The sequence below is a fragment of the Abramis brama genome (assembly GCF_963993115.1).
Source record: "Abramis brama genome assembly, chromosome: 3".
Lineage (NCBI taxonomy): Eukaryota > Metazoa > Chordata > Actinopteri > Cypriniformes > Leuciscidae > Abramis > Abramis brama.
The window spans coordinates 21259442-21284403 of record NC_139965.1 but is presented as its reverse complement, the minus strand read 5'-3'; the positions used below and the strand labels follow the sequence as shown (position 1 = coordinate 21284403).

Genomic DNA, 24962 nt, shown 5'->3' with positions numbered 1-24962 from the left:
AGACGAGACCCAGATAGTTAGGTTTAGGGAAAAATCTACCACAGTTGCAACAGTGTAAATTCCACATCAAGTGTACGCTGGACCTAGCCTGGTTCTACCAGACTCTCGTACATTTCATTTGTACAGAGAGTCTGGCTTCTCTCCATTGACAAGCGTTAACTTCCTTGTAGGCGGGTACTCTGTTGAAGTTTAAAACTATTGGATCTGACCAGAGTCACTCTGGATCTGCCATAACCAATTGCTAACGTTTGGTCGTGACGTATGTCAACTCAAACTAGCGCACGATCTCAACGTCATCGTTCTCAGCCACTCCCTCTGTTCGCTGATTGGACCGGTTAAAAATTGATCGGAGAAAACCAAAGAATACACCACAATCCCAGACGGAGTTACTGAAGGAAAATGAAATTGAGCGGAAGTACGTAGGAGGGCAGAGCCAGGCTACGCTGGACCCTGAGACAAATCTTGAGATGAGCTATCGATCTGCCACAACAGAGAAAGAGAGGAGAGAGAGAATAGTACAATATAATAGGGCAGCAAAGGGTTGTGTCAGATCTTACTTTGTTCAAAATGTTACCCAGGCCCAGGAATTTTTTAAATAATTAATAGGAAAGTGAAGGAGAGAAAAAGGGGGGACGGCTCAATAGTATAGAGAGTTAAAAGGAAAAAGGAGAAGCACTCACAGGATGTTTGGCAGACAGTCTGCCACTCACTGTACTGGTCTGATTCCATGTGGAAGAAATGAATGTCTGAGAAGCAGAGAAATAAAATAATTTGAAATTGAAAGAAAAAGAAATTGTTTTCAAGTCAAGTCATTTATTTATAGAGAACATATAAATACTATACAGAGAGATAAATGGAAAACATTGGATAAAACAAAATAAAATAAAATATTAAATTAATAATAAACATTTATACTGTCGGTTGGACATAAGAAAAACAACAGCACAATAAAAAAGGCATGTTTTAAAATCAAATCTGATATGGTTTGATTTCTAGTCTACATGTGAAATGTCTCACCTTCCTCGTACAAGACAAAATGCCATCCACAAATGCAGTCTTGATTTTGTGAATCTGCCTGTATTCCAGTACGATTTTGGGCAGTGGATGCAGCTTCTGTAGTTGTAATAGCTATAATAGAGTGCAGAAAAAACATTAAAAAAGCGGCAATTATGCTGAATTATACAAAATAGATAAGACTCCTCTTTTCATTTTAGCGAAAGAATCAGACATCGTGTGCCAATAGGAGACCTAGAGAAAAACATTCTAAATTCTAAAACATTAGAAGAAAAAATCTTCTGTAGCCTATGAGCCATTTGACTTATGCTGCGTATCTAAAATTTAAATGTGTATCAGGTAATCTGAGAATTTGATATGTGCTGTTAATCATTAAAACCTGCAAACTAATAGCCAGATTTACTAACAGCTTGCGCCAGCACAAACCCTCTATTGCCATTAAAAAACTACTGTCAGGATTTACTAAAGACAAGCAGTGAAAAGTTTGCGCTGAAAAGGCGTGGACAGTTGTTTTTGTGGCTGACCTTATTGCATATGCATTTGTAGGAGTTTCCCTTTCAGACGCAAAATTTTGGGGAGGAGAGCATTTAAATGAATCATGCAAGGTGATTTACTAAGGTTTCCGCTCGCCAATTTACTTATGTTTGCGCCATTATTTACCGCCCAAAAAACGTCTTAAACCAGACGCTAACTGGTAGATTGCGTTGGTCATTATGGAAATGATCTGGATGCGTCTGTATTCTTTAATTTGCGCGTCGTCAGTAGATCATGCACATAACTTTGTGTGCTTTCCCATTGGCGCTTTTTTGGAATTGCGCTCTCGCGCTAATTCGCCCTGTTTAGCCGGGGACACACTTAACGACTGTAAGGCCGATTATGAATGTAATTTGATGCTTACGACTCGTCGTTGGAAACAGTCTTTAAGTGTGTTCAGTTTAGTTTTAGAATGTTTCAGCTAGTCGTTAAGTGTGTCCCCAGCATTTAATAAATCTGGACCTAAGCATTAAGACAATATAAACAATAACATCTATGAGACCATCACTCATGTTTATGTGCATTTATAAGGACATTAAATGTGTGCTCACAGCTGTTTCTGATGTTGACTGCTGTTGTTTGATTGTTTTGGGAAGCTTCTTATTCTCACAAAGTTCATGTAAACGCAGCTTCTCGAAGAGGATCTGAAAGGAGGAGAGGTTTGTTTACACATTTACATATACACTCATCTATCAACAGACCAAAGACAGAACAAGATGAACTGACCGGGCACAAGACCTTATTTCAAAACCTAGTGACCTACTGAATAGACATTTTGGGCATGAAAAAAATTATTTCAAGTTTAGCAAAGCCATTCAAAAACACTGACCAGTCTGAGCTGAGCACTGCTGGACACCAAGAACTTTTGACCTGCAGCCTGGTGGGCCTCCTGCTCTAACTGCTTCAGCTTAGACTGAGAGAGAGCACAAGAGAGACCCTAATTAGAAGTGAGAAGCTTTACACTGACACTTTCAAAAACAGAAGATAAAGTAAACAAAGAATAAAGAATATTCTTTATATAAAGAATATACCCCTAACAAAGAACAACTCAGTAGTGTTTTATTCATCCCTTCTTTTCTTCTGAGAAAACTAAGGGAAGGATGAGAGAGGAATGAAGAAGAACGATAGAAGAGGAATTGTGAAAAGTGTATAACTGTATGAAATTAATAAAGCACAAGAGAAAACAATTTATCTGTCATTCTCACTCATGAGTGAGAATGAGAAGTTAATTGATAATGTTCTTTTTGAGCAGTGACACATCTACTCATTAATATTAACTACATATAACAGACCTTCCACTCCCCCTCAGGGCAGATAGGCCTGAGAAAATCAGTTTATAGTTGTTTCAAAGAATCACATACACAAACTCTTACCCCCAACATCTCTGAAGTCTTTTTCAAGGCCTCCTTGTCCACATGCATTTTATAGCTCTCCATAGCTATAAAATGAGAGAGCTCAGAGAGAGCAAGAATAATGTTAAAGCAGCACCTTAAAATTATTGGCTCCATTGTAAATGCAAAATACCCCCTGTGGTGAAAATCAAGTTTTTCTTTCTTTCTTTATTGTATTTTTTATAGCACAATTTATTGCAACTACAGTTGCCCAATGTGCTGTACACAAAGATAATAAAATGCAATATCAAAATACAAAGACAACACAAAATAACATAAAACAACAACAGAAAAAAATGACTCCGCGCATTTTTTATGTTGTTTATATGTCTTATGTGGTGTTTTTAATATGCTTTAAGACAAACCATGTGCAAATTCATTGTCTCAAAAACGGCGTTGTGCCGAATTCTGACCCCGCCACATAATTACCCCCCTAGTATTGGTAGGTGTAGGATTAGTTGTGGGGGAGGGGTTCAGGATATCAGGTAGTGACTTCGACGAGGCGGCTAATAATTTGGCAAGCAGTTGAAATTTGGCACAACACCGGCCCTGTTTCCTACCATCACAAACATGTAACCAATCCCGTCAACATGCGGGGCTTTTCTCCACTGACTTTATATGATGTTCAAAGCATTTCTAAGGATGCTGATTTTAGAAGGCAGCTGTCTAACTCTGAGATGGCGAATGGGAACATGGTTTGTGTAACATTAACAAAACATTATTAGCTGTTTGATAACATAGTCAAGCCAAAGACTAATCATATCAGTTACCGTTATGTGTCAGATGTTGTAGAGAGTGATGCATAAAACACATTACTATTCTGTGACGTTCCCAGGGGCTGTTGTACTTTATTTTGTCCAGCAGGTGTCTCTAGGTAACACTTTTGGTGTCTCCAGGTTAATTGCTGTGTCGCAGGTGTGGAGAATTGGTTGATTAACCATGCTGCTTATAAGATGCTGGCTTTCTCACCCTCGAGGAGGAAAAGATTGGGGCTTGGTCTTTGTTGGTCTCGTTGCTTGGTGGACATGCTGACTTTCTCACACTCTCCAGTCCAAGGCTTGATGTTGTTGTTCTTGTATCTTTAGATTTTGTCTTTTACTTTAAATGTAGGTATGTCTGTTTTCCTAATTAAACTACTTATTTGTACAAATTTGATTTTGTGTTTGGCCTCCCCATTCATGTTGCTGCTCCTTGAGTCAAGGGGTTGTAACAATTCTGATACATTGACTTGTAGACGACCCTGTATAATTCACTCTTCCACTTCTTCTGAATCAGTTTCTGGTTCAAACATGTATTGCTGAATTAAACCAGTATTTCCACTTGCCATTATGCAGCGTTTACTACAGTCAAGCTGAGCGAGTGGAGGCAGAGACTAATTTGCATCTTTATGGTTCCGTAAAATAAACGAAGCAAGGGTGTGGAGTAACATTCAAGCTATTTTAAGGCATGAAGAAATTTTCACAGGAAAAATGTGACATTTTGATTATCAAAAATAAGTTTTAAAGTCCCCGTAAATGGAAGTTGCAGGTTTTTACTCACCACAAGACTAGTAATGTGTGCTAACAAAGTAAATAGGATAAATTTAAATTTCATGACGATTTTAAGGGATACAATTATTGACAACAGGGGGACTTTAAAGCGATATACAGTGATATTCCATAAAAATGGAAACAAACTCATTATATGCACTGATGATGTGCCCTGGTGCATCAGAAGATGTATCAGTACAAAATATCATAAAATGAATAGATCACGGATATGCAGTATAATGAGATTCTGTAAGTTAAATCATTCACTTTTCATCTCTAGAATCGGTTTGCTCTGACCTGCCAGAACTGGAATCATCTTTTGTTCTACGCCAGAATAGAGCTGCCACAGCCCCTCAGTCTATAGAGAAACAGACAGATAGGGGGCGGAAAATTGTGAGTAAGAGAAAAAAAAAAACTGAGAAACAGTGTAGTTTGCTTTATCTAGAAAAGATTCAGGTTCAATTACCTGAAGCTTGTTATGTAGTTCCACCATTAGCTTGTGTAGAAGAGACAAATTTGAAATCGCTTGAGTCACCTGATAAATCAGTAAGAAGAGGGACAATGTCGTTACCAAGTCAAAATTCAAATACACCTGCTGGGGCCTTTCCTGACGACCATTGATTGAATCAAGTGTATATCCTGACCTTGGCTTGTCCAAGCACAGGTTGCATTGTGGGCGGAACTGGATGTGTGTAGTGTTTGGAAAGCAGGGTCTGAAAGCAGGTAGCAGAGTTGCCGGGATCTAACAACCACGCAGCAATCTGAGGATCCATGACTTGACACCGCAAGACTGCACAGAATCAGAAATCAAAGTCACAACTTACTCAAATATTAAAACATTATTAGATGTATTAAAAGTCTATATCTAATGGTAATATCTAAATTTAAACTATTTCCAACTTTTGTGAATATACAGTGGGGTTCAAAAGTCCATGAATTAGTGAGAGCAGAGCACTATTGAAAATATTTCAGGACACACCAAGTCGACGTCAAAGAACTAGTGGCGACGAAAGCACACTGTGTTGTCGCTTTGCGTCGGCTGCATCTCGGCCAAAAAGCTGCGCTTGAACACACCAAAAGGACAACTGGCGACTGTCAACTAGCATGTGCGTTCTGCACCTGTGCGTAAGGAAATAACTGTCTATATCAGCAGGTATCAATAGTCGATTTTCGTCATTCAAAAGGGAAACCGAAACTAGGACTGCAGATATACAAAGCAGCGCTTACCGAAACTAGGACTGCAGATATACAAAGCAGCGCTTGCTTTGCTTGCAATTTTGAATATCAATCATGTTGTTCACTTTCTTCATTCCACTCGGCTTATGTTATTATGAAAATATTCCTGCATTGGAACGCTCAAGTAAGATGACCTAAAATTATAAAACATTAAAAAATGTCTGTGCCGTCTTGACTTCTTTACACGCTTTCATCACTTTAGCTTTTATTCTCGTGCACTGACTCATTCACTACGTTGAACAGCAAATCAGAGTTCTCTCTCTCACAAGCAGAATGGGCAATAAAAAAAAGAAAAAGACGTCCGGCTAGAGCCAACGGTGCAGAACACACTGAAAAAAAACCTAAGCCAACCGATGCTCAAAAGTGGTGCGACACTGACAATGGCTTGGTGTGTCCCGGGCTTCAGAGTTAATTTAAAATGATCATGCTTACTTATAAGGCTTTGCATGGTCTGGCTCCTCAATATTTGTCAGAACATCTCTGCTCCTCCGAAGCTGGTCTTTTTTTTTTTTTTTTTGTCAAGTAAGTTTTATTAGAAGACAATTTAAAACAATTTTTTACCAATAACACACAAAATAATAATAATAATAAAAGGTGGGGTATGTGATTCTCTTTTTTGTCCATTTTTTCAAAATCACTTGAAATCCTATTCCTAACCCACTTACAGCCACCGAGTTAGAAGCACTGAAATGAAAATTAAGCAATTTAATCATCTGTGGAACGGGCAGGACTCGAAAAAAACTCCAGCCAATCATTTCCAAGACCACCTAGAACCATTGGACAGTAAGTTCGTCAATCAAACGGTCGTACCATACCATCCCTCCCCCCCACCCCCCTCGCGTGCGTGACCACGAGAGACAGAGACAGAGTAATGGGTGGAATCAGGGCCAGCGTTGGAGGAAAGAAGGTAGGACCATCTGAGTTGTGTATTTTCAAAATCTGCCGGCCGTTTTGCAAATCCCATACTCTACCTTTAATAAAGAAAATAACGAAGCTGGTCTTTTAACTGTCCCGCCAACTCGTTTAAGATCTATGGGTGATAGGGCTTTCTCTTCAGTTGCTCCAAAACTATGGAACTCTCTGCCCTCTGAGATTAGGCAAGCGAGTGTAATCAAAACTTACTTTTTTAGGGTAGCTTTTATTTGATTACTTTAACTATTTATCTTTTTTCTATACAATTTACTTATGAAACTTTTGACAACATTTTATATTTGTGTTGTATATTTTGAATGTACTTCTCTTTTATGAATGCTTTTCTTTTATATTGTTGTATTTCTCTTTTATTTTTTCTTATTTTTGTGAAGCACTTAGAGATTTAACTTTTAAAGGCGCTATAGAAAATAAAGATTATTGTTATTATTATTATAAAAGTATGGATTTCAAAATGTTCTAGTATCTGGAATGTATGCCTGTTGCCTTAAATGACAGCAGCACTCTCAAGCTGACACAGCATGATTTTAAGAGCATCTTGTGTGTTTCAAGAACATCTAATCTTCTAAAAAAAAAGGAGTTAACAAGATAAGTCACAAATTTGCTTTAACAAATTATTGACTTAGAAACAATGGATAGAATATATATATATATACACACACACGTTAGAATATAATACAGAATTATAGAACATAATAGAACAATATTTAAAATTTGCACTCAACTTTTTGATGTCTTAACCCACTGTTTACTTCCAGTTTTTTATTTATTTATTAAAATGTAGTCTTAGAATTTGAATCCTACTCTAAATAACATGGTAACTGTTTAGTCAGAGATGAAGGACCTTCATATGTGTCACCTTGTTTCCAGCTCAGGTCTCTGCTAAAGTGTCTCAATGCTGTGCGAAGCAGGTCTTTAGCTTTAAAGCACACAAACAGCTTTGAGCCACACATCATTCGCAGCAACAGCTCTCTATGGACACAAACAGATACAGAGAAACACACACTGAACACCACCTACCATCTACAGCATCTCTATATATCATATCCACACATGTGCTCCCCTACAGTGACACATTACACATGTAACAGTATACAGAAATCTGTGACAGAAAAAAGCAGGGATGGTAAGGAGATTAGACAAACACTCTGTCTTTTTCTCATTTCCTCTCCAAAAAATACAAGCACACCTGGTGAAGGCATCCTGCTTTTGTATAAAGTCTTGTTGGGCCCAGGCTGGTGTCTGCTCTAGTCTGAGGTATAGCACCCTCTCTGGTGGCCTGTCCTGTAGTCCCTCTGAGTCCAAATCAGTCTTCAGCAAAACCAGCAGGCCACACACTGCAGGGCACAGCCTCTTTAGAAGAGACATTGAAAACACCAAGCCATTAATGCTCACATACATTACCACTCGTACAAATTTGAAAGAATTTCAATGTGCCTTGTATGAGTCGATTTTTTTTATGAGTTCTGAAACTAAGGCTGCATGTTTTTGACAAATACATTGATTGAAAAGTAATATTTTTAAATATTATTACAATTTAAAATGACTGATATTATAATTTATTTTTGTGATGGCAAAGCTGAATTTTCAGCAGCCATTACTCCTGAATTGGTGCTAAAGAAATATTTCTTATTATAAATGTTGAAAACAGTTATAATGCTTAAAATGTTCGTGGAAATGTTGATACATATTTTTCAGGATTAAAAAAACACAAAAAAAACACATGATTTGAAATTAGAAATGTTTTGTAACATTATAAATGTGTTTACTGGAAATTTTGATCAATTTAATACATCCTTGCTGAAATTAAGCATTCATTTCTTTTTAAAAATGACTAAAGCCCACAATCAATGCTTTCTTTCTCCAAACTTATTTAGATGAATATCATCGAATAAATCTGTAAACACACCTGTTCTGGGTCCAGTTGTATGGTGCCATCTTGGTATACCATGGTGACAACTAATGCTTTCGCTTTTCCAACCTCCTCTAACATACATTCTCTATCCTCTTGTGAGAGACAGCCTGTGTCACACACCCTGGGATCAGAAATCAAACTAAAAGACCCTCTAGAGGTTGCTGTGGTTCCATCTTCTTTTATATCTGTTTCTGAAGACATTTGATAGCTTATTTTGGATCCTGACAGACTTTGATTGGATGGCTTGGGGAGTTTGAAGTTATTCGGTTTATTGCATCCTTGCCTCTTAGATTCTTTCTGGGGTCTGAGGGGATGTCTCTGCCTCTTGACACCAGACTGTGGAGCTTTTGGTTTTAAGAGCTGCACTGAGCCCTTTACTTTTGCATGGCAGAATGTTGGGTTTCTAAGTGTCTTATCACACAACTCCTGGGATGAAGTGATTTTAGGAGCTTCCTGTAAGGGTCCAGGGGGTTCCCATTTTCTAATATGCTTTGGAAAAGATTTTCCCTCACCAGCCTGTATGTCAAGAAAACAAATGCAGGCAGAGTTTAAGAAGAGGACATTTGAGTTCACACTCTCTTATTCACATGTGAAGTCAATTTCATAACACCAAAAAGCTTAAATCGGCAGCAGACAGCCATCCACACGCAACCCTCTATTTCACAGTGTAGATGTCAGTGCCAGACAAATCAGCTTAAAAAAAGCTTCAGAAAGAGAATATGCACACACAGTTCCCATGCTGTCACTCATAAAGCTCTCTAAAGCAGTTTTCAGGCTGATTCACCCACACTTTCATCACTGCAAGGACAAGTCTTTGTCTGGCACTTCTCAACCTCTAAACGACCCCTGTGATTCTTTATGTAACAGACATCTGCAGTAAGAGATTTCCATTATTCATTAGTAGGCTGTTTCACCTTGAAAGAAGTTTAAAAAAAGCTACAAGCACTCAGGATCAAAACATTCTTGCACAGGATCAAAACATTCTTAGATAATTGATCCGCAGATAAAAGGGGCTTTTTAATGTTTATCCTTTATAGAACATATCTCTGTCTAGATAAGTCTGTGAGCAGGTGAAAGAATGCTGTCCTTTGGATTGTAAACATTGTATGTGCGTGTATGCTAGTTTATTGTCGGTTCATCACTCTGATGCTTTGTACTTTATAACCAGTGATGAGAATAACTGCGTTATAAATAAACGGCGTTACTAACGGCGTTCTTTTTTTCAGTAACGAGTAATCAAACTAATTACTGTTTCCTCCGTTACTGACGATAAAATGTGGCGTTACTATAATTGAGCTCACTGAAGCGGTTTTCATCTGAGTAGGCTCTCTCTCAGCCATTGGACCTACAAAGTTTTTTCTCTGGTGTGTGTGTGTTTATGAGGCGCCGGACTGGATAAAAGCGAGGTGAAAGCTGTGAACGCGCTCAACAGTGCACGCGAGAGACCGAGTGTGTCCGAGAGCACGCTCAACAGTGCGCGAGAGACCGAATGTGTCCGAGCATAATATAGTTTGTTTATAAATAAATTACACATTTCAGCATTAGAATAATCTCTGTAGCATATTGGTATCATTTGCAACGTTTTAATTAGGTTACATGGCAATAAATGATACAGAAAATTAGACTAAAAATGACCTCTCTGATGACATAACACTGCCAGGACTGCCTTCTCTCTGCTCTGGAGTGAGTATGTGCATTACCTGAGAGTGGGGCTGGATGCTGTGCTGCACACCACCACTGGTGGGGTGTACTGTGGACTCCATCTTTCCAGTTCTCTCTTCAACAGGCATCAGGATTGCATTCTCATCTGGCTTGGGAGAACCTGCATGTATGATAAAAAGAAGCTAATTTCTGTCCAGTGGGTAGTGTCTGTTTGTTGTATCATTAGCTTGTATTTATGGAAGGTTGACATGTCCTGCAATGTGCTATACACCATCTAAAACTATTTTAAACATCAATTCACTAATTATTTATAATTATCTTGATAACACTCTGAAATCGGTTTGATCAAGAACTGGTTCACAATTTGTTTGCAAATTAAGACATTTTCAGCCTAGTTAAAGCAGGAACACTGGGAGAATATACAATACAAAGAATAAGAATAAGCGCTGTACTTACTAGTTCTGCTCTTGGTAATCTCTCTTCTTTCTGAGTCACTGTCTTCTTTCTCCCTCACTGAGTCCAGTATTTCACCTGGCCTAACAGGTGCATCTTGCTCACATTCAAAGACAGAGATGCTCCCACATCTTTTGGCATATGCACAACTTTCCACTGGAGCTGACAATTCAGAGCTTCGATTATCTTGCTGGCAATGGCTGATCTCCAGATCCTGAAACTTATATGTTGGTTTCTCTGCATTAGATATAAAACTATTATGCTGCACTTGTATGAACACAGCTTTGTCAGCTCTGGCCTCTTTTGAGATTTCCTCACAAACAGAATCACAGTTATCTTTCTCTGTCAACCCTGACCGACAGCTCCAAAATTGGTCTCTCTGTCCATTCTTACTCTGCTTGTTCACATTATCAATCCTTTGGCAGTCTTCTTCGGATGCTGGATGACAGTTGTTAGTAGGAAATGTAAGCTGGCTAAAGCTGATCTTCTTCACTGGGGTAGCCTCATGTTGATTACAACCTACTAGGCCTTTTTCAGTGGGGCTTGCTGGTTGAACCCACCGCCTTTTACCCAATGTCAGTTTATGGGTCTCTGCTTCTGTCATAATGTCTGGTCTAGCCTGAGGGCTCCCCATGCTATTAAATCGGAACAAGCATAAACCGTTTTCTCCCTGTGCTACCGGTATATGAGGCTGGGTGTTGGGCTTTACAATATCACCAGCATTGTAGAGTGCAAACCTCTCATTACTGGTCTCATCCCTTAGCATTAAGTGGTTTGAATCTTCTGCCAGATTGTTTAAGTCCAAGTCTCTAAAGAGACAAAGAACACATGAATCAAAAGATAACACGATCAGAGAATACTATCAATGTTAATTTGTTCAAGGCAAAGACAATCAGCATTTTAAGTTCAAAACAATCAAATGAACAATCATATTTGCAGTAATGAAAATAATATATAAAGTATTGTTGGCTCAATATATGTACAAAACTTATCTAAAAGCCTTACTACTCACCTGATTTTCCCTGTGCAGATCTCTTGATTTCTGTCATCTCTGCCCTGATGCTGAGACAGTCTGAAGCCTCTACTACTCAAGGCTGTAATTTTGAATCAACAGATTCCCTCAGACAGACAGTTGAGTGCGAATAAAACCAATAAAATACAAACTTCTATTGGCCATAACTAGTCTCAAGTTAATAATATTGTTGGAATGTTTCTAACTCACTAGCTCTGCTTCTGTCTGCTCTGTGCACATACTGGAACTGAAGGGCTGCTATGATGCTCTGTGCAGCTGCAGAGAGAGGAGCTGCGTTCAGACTGCTGCAGAGGTAGTTCTCCATCTCATTTCCTGCTCCCCTAGTCTTAACCCTGTAGTCACATATGCAGAAAAATAGCAGTGCAATTTAAGAAGAGGTGCTGGATTGAAATCTGACAGTAAAGGGATCAAATGTGCACAAGCAACACTGCTGTCATACTCTTCCACTACACAATATATGAGTGTAAATCCATTGTTCCAATGTCTGTCAGTCAACTCATATCTATCACAAGATAATACACATATATAGTCGACTGGTGTTTTCTTGTGGTCTTTTTAATAAGATCAAATTCTTAACTACGTTGAAGCAAAAAAAACAAACTGCATTTTTTTCAAGTTTGAAACACACACACAAAAAAAATATTTGCTCTAACACTGAAATTACATGTTTATTCACAGAGATAGAACTGTTTAATCACCAAACATATACAAGCACCATTATTTATACAAGGTGTGGCTCATTTGTAAAAGTACAAAAGCAAATTAATGTGAAAATGTAGGCATTGAACACAAATTTGACATACCTAAAGAACATTAACTTTTAGCAGATTAATGAAGAATAATACATGAGAATATAAGATCTATGGAGCTCGACAACATAGAAGCAACAATGGTCCATGTCCTAATCTGCAGCTAACATTAATTTCTCAGTCAGACATATTTTTGCTCTGTACATGTTGGCTGGTGAAGACAAAGGAGATCTGATTCTACATTCCTGCTCGAGCCTCTATATCTCTCACTGCTCTACTGAGCAGTCTTGGGTCCAGATGGAAATAGACATACAGTTCCCTCTCTCTCCTCAGGGAGGCACTGCGTTCAAGTCTCCCGCGTTTGGCCTTCAAGTCTCCAACTATGTCCTGAAGAAGTGTGTACAAGGTCTTCTGCTTGACCTCCAGCTCATCTAGAACAATTGTGAGCTCCTAAACAGAGAGAGTAGGTTGGAACAAGTCAGACGGAGAGGATTTAAACTTCTAATAAACTCTGATTGCTATCTGTGCATGCAAGTGGTGAACAACATAATTACAAACTGATCTAATTCACACTGCTAATAAGGTAATCATTAAAATGAGAAGTGAAGAGGAGAGGATGAGAAGTGAAGAGGAGAAATTAAATATTATGTGTGTTGAATATAGTATTTTGAATTTTGAAAACGATTTTGAATTGTATTAAATGTCATGGCCATTCCAGGTTAAAATATAAAAATAGAATAGAATAGAATAGAATAGAACATTTATTTGTCATTGTAACAGGTACAACAAAATTAAGTACAGTCCTTGTCAAGTGCCAAACATCTAAAAATACAAAAAAATACTGCAGATCAGTGGTGGGGACTGATTATAGGACTGAATAGATAAAACAAATACAATTTAAGGTCCATTTAAAACTCTAAAAGTGTTTCTGGACTAACTCTGTTAAAAAGCTTTAAGGGTGTCAGCAGAACAAAACTGGTCTCAGAGGACAAAACAAATATCACAGTCCAATAAAATGTGTTTCACAGACAGTGAGGTGTTGCAGTGACAGGAAAGAATACAGAAGCCAGACAATTTTGAATCTTTTCACAAAGAATGAAAACACCAAGTCTTAAAACAGCAACAAAACAAAATTACTATGCAGAAAAATCCACCACCAAACAATGATGAGAGGTGCATGCTTTTTACAAGTCATGAATGTTGTCAAATGAATCTGCTCACGTTTCTTGGGATTCACAAGGGATGATGTAGAAAATGGCGGTAAGGTTGAGAAAAAGGAAAGACAAGAAAGACATACCTGTGCATGAGGGCAGAGCTCCAGTGCAGATGTGGCTGTAGCACATACCTGCGGCCTCAGGAGAGGCTGCACAATGTCAGAGTACGCCACTTGGTCGAGCGCATCTTGGTCACTTTCTAACCGAGCTCCAGTAAAGGCTTGCTCTCGTCTGGCCCCATCCAAAGCCTCTTGTACATTGACCTGATTCTCCTGTAGGTTGGAGGCTGCTGTTTCCAGCCTACCGTATGTTTGGAATGGATCCTCTCTTTCCGTGGAGGCCTTATCCATCTCAAGCATCTGCAGCAACCTGAAGGATGAACACGGGATATAATCTTAAAATCTCAACCTGCATTACACTGTAAAAAACTGTAAATTAAACTTCTCTCCACACATGGTTGACTACCTGCTAAAGGCTGTGTCTTTGGAGCTTATGATCTGTTGTTTAGCATTAGGACCAAGGTAGGGGACTTGAGTCAAGTGGGGTTGTGTCAGAGTGTTTTCTCTCTGACTAGCAGCTTCTGCTGCCCCCTTCAGCCTCTTCACCATTTCATCAAGCTGCTCCATCACCCTCTTCCCCCTAAGGAGCTCAGCATCCTGGGCCAGACGCACAAGTTCAAAGAAGGCCTTCTGACTGAGAAGCTGGTTGCGAACTTCGCTCTGTCTGGAGCTGTAGTAATTTTGCCTGGCTACTTGAAGAGTGAGGTCACCACGCACCACGGGGATGTTAAGGAGGCGGGCACAGTCTCGTAATGCGGAGCGGACTGGGTCTAACATTAGAGACTGAATTTCAGACTGAATTGAGAGGATCTCAGAGCGTAGATCAGGCTCAAGCCTGCTCACACGTGAGTAGCACAGAGACTACGAGAGGGAGGGAAGAATGAAAATTAGAAACATTTATGGGTATACCCATTCCAAGAAGAGACAGAAAATAATGCCTCAATTGTATCATTATTTAAAAGTCACATGCACAAGTTTCTTCTCCTTGCACAGTGTGTTTATCTACAACCAAATTTGCTTGGTAACATGTTGGTTAAAAAGCTGTTTCACATCTACAAAATGGATGTCAGCTATGATCTAATACTAAATAACTAAAACTCAATGTACTACCTTTCAAAAGATTGAGGTTGGTAAGATTTTTTTTTACGTTTTTGAAAGAAGTTTCTTATGCTCATCAAGGCTGCATTTATTTGACCAAAAATACAGTAAAAACAGTACTATTGTGAAATATTAAAACTTAAAATCTTTTTTTCTATTTTTTTTCCATTACTCTAGTCTTTAGGGTCACATGATCCTTTAGAAATCATTCTAATATGCTGATTTGGTCCTAAATAAACATTTATTAATATGTTCAATGTTAAAAACATTGTTATATTTGTGTTGAAACAGTGATTCAATTTTTTCAGGATTCTTTGATGAATAGAAAGTTCAAAAGAACAGCATTGACTTGAAATAGAAATCTTTAGTAACATTATGAATGTCTCTACTGTCATCAATTTAATGCATGCATCCTTGCTGAATTTCTTAAAAGTAAAAAATAAAAAAAAATAAAAAAAATAATAATAATTACTGACCCAAACTTTTGCATGGTGTATATGAAGTCTTTGCTTCTGTTCAACTTCACTAGTCTTGAAAAATAAAGGACCAGCGGAAATACAGTTTCCCATAAAAAAGTATCAGCAGTAAAACGTGTTTACCTCTGTGCTGCTGTTCATTTGCTGGATGAGCCACTCTTTTGCTGCTTTGTCACCACGCTCCTCTGCCCTCTCTTTCACCAGCTGGTACTGTGCCACTATATATGCCCACTGGAGTTGTGCCATCTCTTTCCTCCTGAGCTCCACTAGTCCGTCATTCTCTTCTTCCTCATTCTCACTGCAACAGCTCAGATTTGTCAGCTGGCAGCGATTGAATGTGGAGCTCTCCATCATGTCCGAGATGCCCTGAAAGAACTGACGCTGAGTGTAGGCAGCCAACGCTTTGGTGAATTGCTCCTGTTGCTGGAGGAACGGCTCTAGAGACAACTGAGAGGGGAGTACTGGGGTTCCTGATTGAGGAACTAAAGGGGGAGCGGCTCCATCTTTACTCCTAAGGAAATGAGGGCTGGTTTGGAAAAAGCCAGCCAGTTTGGTGGTCTCCTTTGACAAGTTCTCTACTGCTGAGTTGGTGCATGCGTTTTCAGCTGCCAAGGCAGAGTTGGCATCTTTTACCACATTGCCTCCTTCCTGCAGCAGTGCTTGGGATGCAGAGGAGTTCGCACCCCAGTTGGTAGCTAGCATCTGCAGCTTGTTGAGTCTGCGTTGTTTTAGCTGCTTTTCCTCACGGAGAGCTTGAAGTTCTGTCTCGAGGTCCTCAATTGTTACATTTCCCTCTCCACCCAGCGCAGAACAGCCCTGTGACCCTACACCTCCATCCACGGGCAAGCAGGTTTTAAGCAGCTCAGCCAGAGTCGCCTCATCCAAGATAGGCTTACCAGACTCGCGGAGTGACTTGTATGCTTGCAATTCCTCTGGCGTTAGAACATTGCTGCGGTTTAGGCGGTTGCAGACGACACGTAAAAGGTGCAGGTTTTCTGGTGCGGTGTCAAATAACCAGTCAAATTCAGAACCTTTCAGCACAGACGCCCGTGGGTAACCCAACCGTGACAATGCCTCAATGAACTGAGCCCCATCCAGCATGTCTGCTTATGTGAACTCGGCTCACACGTCAGATATTCAGTTAACCTAAGGCAGATAGTCAAAGGACATTTATGGCAAGCCTGACTTATTATACACATTCACAAAAGGAGGTCCCACCGGGTTGAGTGCTGCAAAATACTGTACTGTGTGCAAACTGGAAAACATACACACACACACAACCTACCGTTCAAAAGTTTGGGGTCGGTACAATTTTTAAAAATGTTTTTGAAAGAATTGTCTTATGTATTTATTTAATCAAAATATAGTAAAAACAGTAATGCTGTGGAATTATTACAATTAAAAACATATATATATATTAAAATAAATAAAAAGTGGTAAAGCTGAATTTTTAGCATCATTACATTAGCTTGATCCTTCAGAAATCATTTTAATATGCTGATTTGGTGCTCAAGAAACATTTCTTATTATTTAACATCAAGGAGTAATTTATTTATTACACACACATTACTTTACCTACCCATCCAAATAAGGATTCCTAAGGCTATTTAGAACTAACTGTAAGGTTACATAAATATTTTTAGAATTGAAACAATTTTTACAATCAACACAAAAAATGACCAGTAACGTACTATTGAAACAGAATTTGTATAGTCTCACACCACTTGTAACAACCTGTGTAGCCTAAGCTTGCTATATTCAAAGACCAAACAACTATAATTAAATTTAAAGTTTAACAGTTTCAGGTGGACTGGTTATAGGTTATAAACAAACATTTTGCTTTGCTCAGCTTTTAATCAAAGTTTCATCCGTCAAAGTGCACTTACTTTTAGTTTCTCATCTAACTTAGAGCCTTTCAGCATAGACAAGTAAACCCACATAACGTTAACAGTTAACAGTTACGTCTGCTGCAGCTGGACGTGATGAAAGTGACTGATAAACAGTAATACCTTGCTGTGGTAATTTAGCCTGAAATGTTCTTCTGTGAAAACAGATTCGGAAAAAGCAGTTTCCACAAAACGTTTTCTTTTTCTTTTTTTCCTACAGTCTATGGTCATGACCAATACCTCAAAGACAGCTAAAGTCAAAGTTGCTTTAGCTTTAACGTCAGAATATCAGCTAAATACAATATTTTGAATATCAAGAGCCGTTAAACCGAGCTCTTTATCTTGCCTGCTAATGATCTGAGTACAACCGCTAATACATTTGCCTCAAATCAGTTAAAACGGACGTTGACATGTATGTCACAAAGCAGTATATAATTAAAAATATCCCTACCTTTTAAAACAGCACAGTTTGCGTTTTGATGTATTGCAGTCTTTCTGGCGTGCCCATAGACAGTGAAAGAAACAAAGGGCGTGACACACTTCCGAAATGCCCGCGCTTGCTTTCGTCACATCACGTGGGGGTGGGTGGTTTCTCTAATTATATTATTTCAAAAGCTTATTTATTGCCACAGAGGTTGGAATAATATTATAATGCTGCTCAAAACTGTATAAAAATATATAGATGTTGTCGACTTACTGAGGGGAAAAAAATCAGAAGCCTCTTCATTGAAGATGATTGACAAATCTAGTCGGCCAATCAGATAAATACATAAGGTCACATGATTGAGATTCAGCAGTGGCTGTGGGGTGGGAGGGCCTTTATAACAAGTTATCTGCGCAGCTCAGTGTTGCCAACTTAGCGCCTTTGTCGCTATTTTTAGCGACTTTTCAGACCCCCTTAGCGACATTTTTTCAAAAAAGCGACTAGCGACAAATCTAGCTACTTTTTGGACAAACCTCAGTAACCTCTAAATGTTGCCAGCACAGTCCTGCGAGCGCGAGTTTTGCTTTCTCCCTGCCGTCACACACCTCTCTCTGCGTCTACCCTGTTCAGTGAATGGCTGAGAGAGGAGCAGCAGCACGGCAGCTTACAGACGTGAATGAGCAGTGTTGTTTCACGGACTTATTACTTTGTTTTATATTTAAAGAATTTAGTTTGACCATTTTATTTTCCTTTCTTTTCTTGTGCTTATCACTTGCATACTCACTTTAACAGTGCTTTAGTTCACAACTTCACCCAGTTCCCGAACTCTTTCAATTCAGATAATTTTACACATATAAAAAATAGTCATTCAATAGCTACTCGTCTGACAAAAAAATATAGTAAATTAGAACAGCTTTATTGGATATTCGGCTATATTATATTATTATGTTACTAAAATACAGTATGTGAGCATGATTTTAATGAGAAAAAACATTAGGCAGGCAGAACGCAAGTACGCCGCGATGACGTCATGAATATGCTAATTGACGTATGACGTCATCTAGCGACATTTAGCGACTTTAAGGGGAGGCGTTAGCTACTTTCCTTTGAAAATAGTTGGCAACACTGGCGCAGCTTCAGTTATAGAAGAAGAGAACTTTGTGTACAACTGACAGTCAACAGGTATGTATACTTATGGTTATTTCAAGAAGAATTGAATTTTCTGAATATTGAAAATGTAACACTTAACTTAAGGCAATGAATGCTTCAGCACAGTATAAAGTCTATTATGCAATTGTAAATTATTCGAAAGCAAAAGGTTTAATAAATAGGATTTAAGGTCACTTTGTAAAGTATATACATATTGTTTTTGTTGTTGTTGTATTTTTATTCACTAGTTGTTTTGTCACTTATACCATGCTCCACACTTAACGTGCTGCTCTTTAAGTGGGTTTGCCAACCGCCATTAAAAGAAAAGAAGAAGAATGGTTACTTACATTTACATTTAATCATTTAGCAGACGCTTTTATCAAAAGCGACTTACAAATGAGGAGAACAATAGAATGAATAAGACCAGCAAGAGGGTAACAGTGTACACGTGCTGTAACAAGTCTCAGTTAGTCTAGCAGTACACAAAGGTTTTCGTTCACTTATATTACTTCTTTTATTACGGTTACTTATATCTATACTATATAAACTAGTTATGCTACTTTTTTTTAGGCTATTGCTTATGTGATGTGTAAGCAAATCAACTGCGTTTCGTGGAACTCAAGCGCCAAATGCGGGTAAATCTCAGAAGGATATCCATCACATTGGCGGGTTAATGTTCGAAAGTGAAACCAAATATGACGTATTCAGCGCGCCATTTTCAGCGCGCACGCGCTCTTCTGCGCTGAGGAAAAAGGATATGTGAAGCTCCCGCCACTGGAAGAAGTGGTTTCGGATCAGTTTGGCGGGTTTTTGTTGCCGAAATACCGGCACTTTAGAGCAGCAGTCTCACTCACTCACACACACACACACACACACACACACACACACACACACACACAAAAATTGCGATACCAAGGTGAACCGATTTTTTTCTCCCAGTCTTAATGAATGCATGTTTCATGTTGCTATTTGAAATAATTGAAATGTTAAAGTGGGTTATTTTTTTTTATGTCCATATATCCACTCAAATGTTTTTATGTACTGAATTATTTTGTTCCATGCGACTTTTAGTGACAATAAACATACTCATTGATAGCCTAAGTTGATCGCATTATTTTCCGTAACATAAGCTTATAGTTTAATAGTAGCCTAGAATAGTCTGACTGAGGTCAGTGTAGCCTACTTTTGCGTTCATTTGATTGAATATTGTTTCTAAAATCGGATAGGCTAAGTTGAAAAATGGGTAATTTTAAAGTTTGTTAATGATTTCAATGTGTTTAAACAAGAAACAAGCCAAAAAAATAATAATAAATTGGGCGTTTTTTGTGCATTCTCGCGGTTTTTGACGAGGTTTTGGGCTGGAAAACCTTGCTGGCACCTGGCAACCCTGCGTGCAGAACTTCAGCACTCGCGGATCGTGCATAGCCTACTCCGCCGCTTGCCAGGCTGCTTCTGCTTTACACACCATGGCCGTTCTTTTCTCGAGAAAAGGGGTTTTCCCATAGCGTTTGCAACGCAATACTCGTTCCCTCATCTCTCAGGGAACCGAGTACGTTCTGCCTTCCCTTCCACATGAGTCAATAACAAAACTGACAAAAAATGTTTTTATTTCACCCAAATGATAGTAATATTTCATATATTTCTCTCATTTTTTATCAATATATAGATTTTTTTTTTATTACAGGCTACATTTCAAATTTTGCTCTGGACAATTTTTTATGTTTGCATTCAACATAATACCTTATTATCTCAATTAAATGTACTGAAATGAATGTATATGTGACAAAAGAAAGGCTGTTTATTATTTTGGCCGGTAAAAAATATGCTTGGCTGGTGGATTTTTTCATCTACCAGTCCCCGTGGCAGGTGAGCCAAAAAGTTAATTTCGGACCCTAGAACGCAGTCTGTTGTTTTGAAGGTTACACTACTTTCTTTTTACACTTTGCATGTGTTAACTTATGTATGCAATATTATTTTTGTTTGCTTTTACAGTTCCCAAACAAAGAGCCATGACTCAAGCCAAAACCTGGGTTCTGAAGCAGCACTTTGAGGGCTTTCCCAAAGACACCGACTTTGAGCTGAAACTAGAGAAGCTCTCTGAGCCCAGAGATGGAGGTTTGTGCTCTTTAAAAATGTCACATTATATTTTTCATATTTGCTCTATTAAATATAATTTATTCTTGCACTTCAGAGGTTCTTCTGGAGGCACTGTTCCTTAGTGTGGACCCTTACATGCGGTAAGTTAGAAAGCTGTAATAAGCAGGTGCACCAATATCTGCATTTAAGGGCCTGAATTCAAGCAATAATGTTATACTGATCCTGCTTGTTTGAAAATCATTCCTTGTTTTATTTTTGTGAAATGTTTGAGGCAATAATTTTTATTTACCCTAAATATACAATTTTATCTTTTTAATTTCTTCTAGACCATACAGTCGTGTTCAAATGCAACCAGGAGACGTGATGATCGGAACTCAAGTTGCCAAGTAAGAGAAATAGTTATTCAGTTCAATAACAGTTGGCTTCATCCTGTTCAATCCCTCTCATCAAGATTACAAAAGTGTAAAGTCAGTGTAAAATGGGATCTTTCCAACCGTCTAGTTATCATTCGAAAAGAAATGCATCTGCAACTCATTTACCATCACTGACCATTAGATAGTTAGATCAAGAACTGGCACGATGTTTAAAGTAATGACTGTTTAAACTGTGCATACTTTAAGAGACCATTTAAAACCAGTTTGTGTTTATACAATGTTTCTTTTAAATGGCACAATGCCTCTCCTTTTTAAAGTCACAGAATCAAAATAGACCATTCTTATTTTTATGGAATATTGAAATGTTTGTTATAAATAATTTATCCGTGCACCTCATTATTTTTTAAATAATGTGCCCTCGTAATCTTTAATGAAAGTAATGCCGCGTTCCAGGCAACCTGTAACCCGTGTTTTTCCAACTCGTAAACTGGGAGTACATCGATCTAGTACGAGTTCACGGGTGGGAAGTCACGGGTTTGACTGCCGTTCTAGTGCACTTTCACGGGTATAAGTTTGGAAAAACACGGGTTACAGGTTGCCTGGAACGATGTACTCCCAGTTACGAGTTGGAAAAACACGGGTTACAGGTTGCCTGGAGCGCGGCATAACTTCCCCTCTCTCTTGCATCGATATCAGGACAATCTCTCACGCACATGAGTCACAAGGACAAAATCAAGTCCCAGCCTACAGTTTTTCTTGTTCTATCGCAACTTCCATTTCATGCCGACTATACTTAATGGAGTTGGTGATTTATAAACTACTTTCAAAAAAATATTTACTTAATGTGATAATTAAATTTTCCAATCAAAGTCTCTTCTTTCTTCTATTTTGACTATAGGGTGATTCAAAGTAATAATCCTTCATTTCCCGTGGGCTGCCATGTGGTTGGTCGTTGTGGTTGGAGAACACATGCTGTGTCAGATGGGAGTGATCTCAGCAAAGTCTTGGCTGACTGGCCTCAAGATGTCCCCCTCTCCCATGCCATCGGAGCCATTGGCATGCCAGGGTAAGACCCACTGCTTCTTTCAAACCCACAATTGCTTCTTTTACAAATGGTCTTGGAAAGGTAGGTCAAAGGCTTAATCCACATTGATATAGTCATTATCTGATGTTTCATTTGAGCACATCAAACAGCATCACAGATTTTGTGAGTAGACATTACCGAGTTCTGGGAAACGTAGATGTGTTTTGTAACTCACTTCTGGCTTTATGCGACAAACATTTGTTGCCCACATGTTCTCTGTTTAATGTAATTCGTTTTGGATTGCTTTTAAACATATGTTCTCAGAAGTGTTTTTGGCCGATAGCAAATTATTTGTGTTCTTTTCTGACTGCTCACAAAAATAAGGAATATGAGAATAGGGAAGTTTACACTGCAGCTATAAAAATAACGACATAGAGGAACAATGTTTTAGGAATCACTTTCAGACCTTTTTTTTTTTTTTTTCAGTTGATGAACGAAAGAAACATTGACAGCCAATCAGAACCTAACCAACATCAAAATGCTCAAGCATTTAAAGCGGCAGACCACCCTTGTAAAAACCATACTGTTTGTGCTGGTGTGGGTGCTAATATAGTTTTCATTCCTGGTCTGAATGGACCTTAATTCTGATGCAATCCTATTTCAGCTTCTTTACAAATTGTATTGGATCTTTTATTTGAGGCACCAAATAGAAATCAAACTTTATATGATAAAATGATACATGAATAGATAATAAATAACATTAACTTTGTGCCACAGGCTGACTGCACTCTACGGTTTGGAGGAGGTCTGTGCCATTAAATCAGGAGAAACCTTACTGGTGAATGCAGCCGCAGGGGCGGTGGGCTCTGTAGTCGGTCAAATTGCCAAACTTAAAGGTTGCAAGGTTGTGGGATCTACAGGAAGTGATACCAAGGTGGCATACCTGAAGGAACTGGGCTTTGACCAGGCCTTCAACTACAAGACTGTCCCATCACTGGAAGAAGCACTGAAGAAAGCTTCACCTGAAGGATATGACTGTTATTTTGAGAATGTAAGAACTGACTGATACTAAAAGGGTTAATATATTTTCTAATACTAACTGTCAAAAAAACTATACTATTTTGTGGGCCTTTTCAATTATTTTCTTTTTAGACATCTTCGTAATCTTGATTATTCAGTGATTTGGTTTGGTTTCCAGGTGGGCGGCCCTTTTTCGAGTGTTGCTATTGCGCAGATGAAGGCTTTTGGGCGTATTGCTGTTTGTGGAGGAATATCAATGTACAATGACACCACCCCACAAACAGGTTTGAGTCTCTTTATGTGTGTGATTCATGGTGCTGTTAACCTGGGCTGTGTACGAAATCAACCCCTATACCTTTAAATAGGGCACTATTTGGAGGACAGCCATTTGTAGTGGTGTCCGAAACCATAGTGGACGTTATCGAGTGCACTAATTCAATCCCACAATGCAATGCAATAACGAGTGTACAACTGATGTACACTTAACGGCCAGAGAATACCCATAATGCACTGTGAAAGTCATTCTGAATGAATTCCCGCGTCTTGTCAGAAGATGCCGCTCACAGGTGAATCATCCATCCATCCATTTTCCAAACCTCTGGCCCAATGTGGGTACAGCTTAATATCATACAGGTACAAATCAAATTTTTAATTGATTATTAAATTATATAAATAAGGTTTATACATGCTAGTTTCTTGATAGAGTTCAAGATAAATCTTTGCAATACTACTGGAGTTGCCAGTTTGATAAGTTTCAAATGATTATTAAACCTCAAGCACAAACTATACAAAAACAGCAGCCCTTTTGCGCAATCAGTGTCCGAATTCGCTCACTCGTTTTCATTCACTCCTTCAAGCGGACTATATTAGTGGAGTGATGTAGGGAATAGTGAATGAGGTTATAGGAGACGATTTCGAACACAGCTCAGAAGAGGGTGCTTTGAATGACCTTTACACTATAGAGTCAATACCTATTAGCAATGCATAAAAAGTTTAGTCACCATTACTGAAGCATAAAATCTGAAGCAGTTGTGATAATGTGTATGTCCTTTTTAGGTCCTTATCCACACATGCACATGATTTTTAATCAGCTGAAAATGGAAGGATTCTTGTCGACCAGGTGGGAAAATAAAAATGAGGAGTCTCTAAAGCGAATGTTGACCTGGATACAAGAGGTACATCTGCATGCTTGGTTGATACTAACTTTATCTCAATATTCATATTTGGATAATGATGCAGTTTCTCTTGATTTGGCGGTTTACAGGGAAAGCTGAAGTGTAAGGAACATGTCACTGTTGGGTTTGAAAACATGCCTGCTGCGTTCATGGGGATGCTGCAGGGGGAAAACATTGGGAAAGCCGTCGTTAAAGTCTGATATCAAGTGCTTCAGTGGTTTGCTCATATAACAACAATCATTTTATTTTAGGCATAGATTCTGCATTGCAGATGAAAACTATCCTGTGGCTAACTCGGTACACTTACATTTTTTTCTGAATATTGATTCGTTTACACTGTCCCTTTTCAAATAAACAAATAAATAAATAATGTTGTGTCCTTTATTTTGTTTTACAAATAAAGTTGATTTTTGTAAATTAGTGTCACATTTTCATCCAGGACAGATATGCACAAAGCAGAAATAAAAGATTTTTATGCCACAAAAAAAAAAAAAGTGCAGTGTCATCATGATCTACCAGT

At 38.6% G+C, this 24962-nt stretch overlaps 3 protein-coding genes across 4 annotated transcripts in view; 1 reads left to right on the top strand and 2 right to left on the bottom strand.

The window, feature by feature from the left end:
* Positions 1 to 12018, bottom strand: part of poln (polymerase (DNA directed) nu) — a 40059-nt gene extending 28041 nt beyond the window's left edge. Inside the window, exons 1-15 of the mRNA XM_084107711.1 lie at positions 11887 to 12018; positions 11677 to 11758; positions 10668 to 11473; positions 10250 to 10371; positions 8544 to 9065; positions 7824 to 7987; positions 7494 to 7606; positions 5113 to 5258; positions 4935 to 5003; positions 4766 to 4826; positions 2922 to 2986; positions 2378 to 2461; positions 2100 to 2192; positions 1018 to 1128; positions 681 to 746 (exon numbers count right to left, since the gene is read on the bottom strand). Of these exons, the coding sequence (XP_083963837.1) occupies positions 681 to 746; positions 1018 to 1128; positions 2100 to 2192; positions 2378 to 2461; positions 2922 to 2986; positions 4766 to 4826; positions 4935 to 5003; positions 5113 to 5258; positions 7494 to 7606; positions 7824 to 7987; positions 8544 to 9065; positions 10250 to 10371; positions 10668 to 11473; positions 11677 to 11758; positions 11887 to 12001 (2619 nt within the window). The 5' untranslated portion in view covers positions 12002 to 12018. The remainder of the gene's footprint in view (positions 1 to 680; positions 747 to 1017; positions 1129 to 2099; positions 2193 to 2377; positions 2462 to 2921; positions 2987 to 4765; positions 4827 to 4934; positions 5004 to 5112; positions 5259 to 7493; positions 7607 to 7823; positions 7988 to 8543; positions 9066 to 10249; positions 10372 to 10667; positions 11474 to 11676; positions 11759 to 11886) is intronic.
* Positions 12019 to 12232: 214 nt separating this feature from the next.
* haus3 (HAUS augmin-like complex, subunit 3) lies at positions 12233 to 17921 on the bottom strand. Of its 2 annotated transcripts, none has more exons than XM_084107718.1 (6): positions 17877 to 17921; positions 17631 to 17773; positions 15417 to 16439; positions 14126 to 14580; positions 13744 to 14029; positions 12233 to 12896 (listed from the first exon to the last, which is right to left on the bottom strand). In XM_084107718.1, exons 3-6 carry the CDS (start codon positions 16392 to 16394, stop codon positions 12684 to 12686), a joined length of 1932 nt encoding a protein of 643 aa, XP_083963844.1. In that variant the 5' UTR covers positions 16395 to 16439; positions 17631 to 17773; positions 17877 to 17921; the 3' UTR covers positions 12233 to 12683. The 2 variants fall into 2 exon arrangements, with proteins under 2 accessions (XP_083963844.1, XP_083963845.1); XM_084107719.1 differs by lacking the exon at positions 17877 to 17921 and having other exon boundaries at positions 17631 to 17684; positions 17716 to 17765.
* Positions 17922 to 17982: 61 nt separating this feature from the next.
* Positions 17983 to 24812, top strand: ptgr1.1 (prostaglandin reductase 1, tandem duplicate 1). The gene is made up of 9 exons (XM_084107744.1): positions 17983 to 18785; positions 20745 to 20867; positions 20944 to 20989; positions 21176 to 21235; positions 22122 to 22289; positions 23025 to 23298; positions 23446 to 23551; positions 24324 to 24442; positions 24532 to 24812. Exons 2-9 carry the CDS (start codon positions 20762 to 20764, stop codon positions 24640 to 24642), a joined length of 990 nt encoding a protein of 329 aa, XP_083963870.1. The 5' UTR covers positions 17983 to 18785; positions 20745 to 20761; the 3' UTR covers positions 24643 to 24812.
* Positions 24813 to 24962: the final 150 nt, after the last annotated feature.

Bases quoted from the DNA above. Each gene is read 5' to 3' on its own strand.
- haus3 (XM_084107718.1), bottom strand. From the start codon at position 16,394: ATGCTGGATGGGGCTCAGTTCATTGAGGCATTGTCACGGTTGGGTTAC. The intron at 14,581-15,416 runs GTAAACACGTTT...TCCCTCTCGTAG, and splicing joins AAATGAACAGCAGCACAGAG to TCTCTGTGCTACTCACGTGT. The intron at 14,030-14,125 runs GTAGTCAACCAT...TTCATCCTTCAG, and splicing joins AAAGACACAGCCTTTAGCAG to GTTGCTGCAGATGCTTGAGA.
- ptgr1.1 (XM_084107744.1), top strand. From the start codon at position 20,762: ATGACTCAAGCCAAAACCTGGGTTCTGAAGCAGCACTTTGAGGGCTTT. The intron at 20,990-21,175 runs GTAAGTTAGAAA...AATTTCTTCTAG, and splicing joins AGTGTGGACCCTTACATGCG to ACCATACAGTCGTGTTCAAA. The intron at 23,552-24,323 runs GTTTGAGTCTCT...TGTCCTTTTTAG, and splicing joins TGACACCACCCCACAAACAG to GTCCTTATCCACACATGCAC.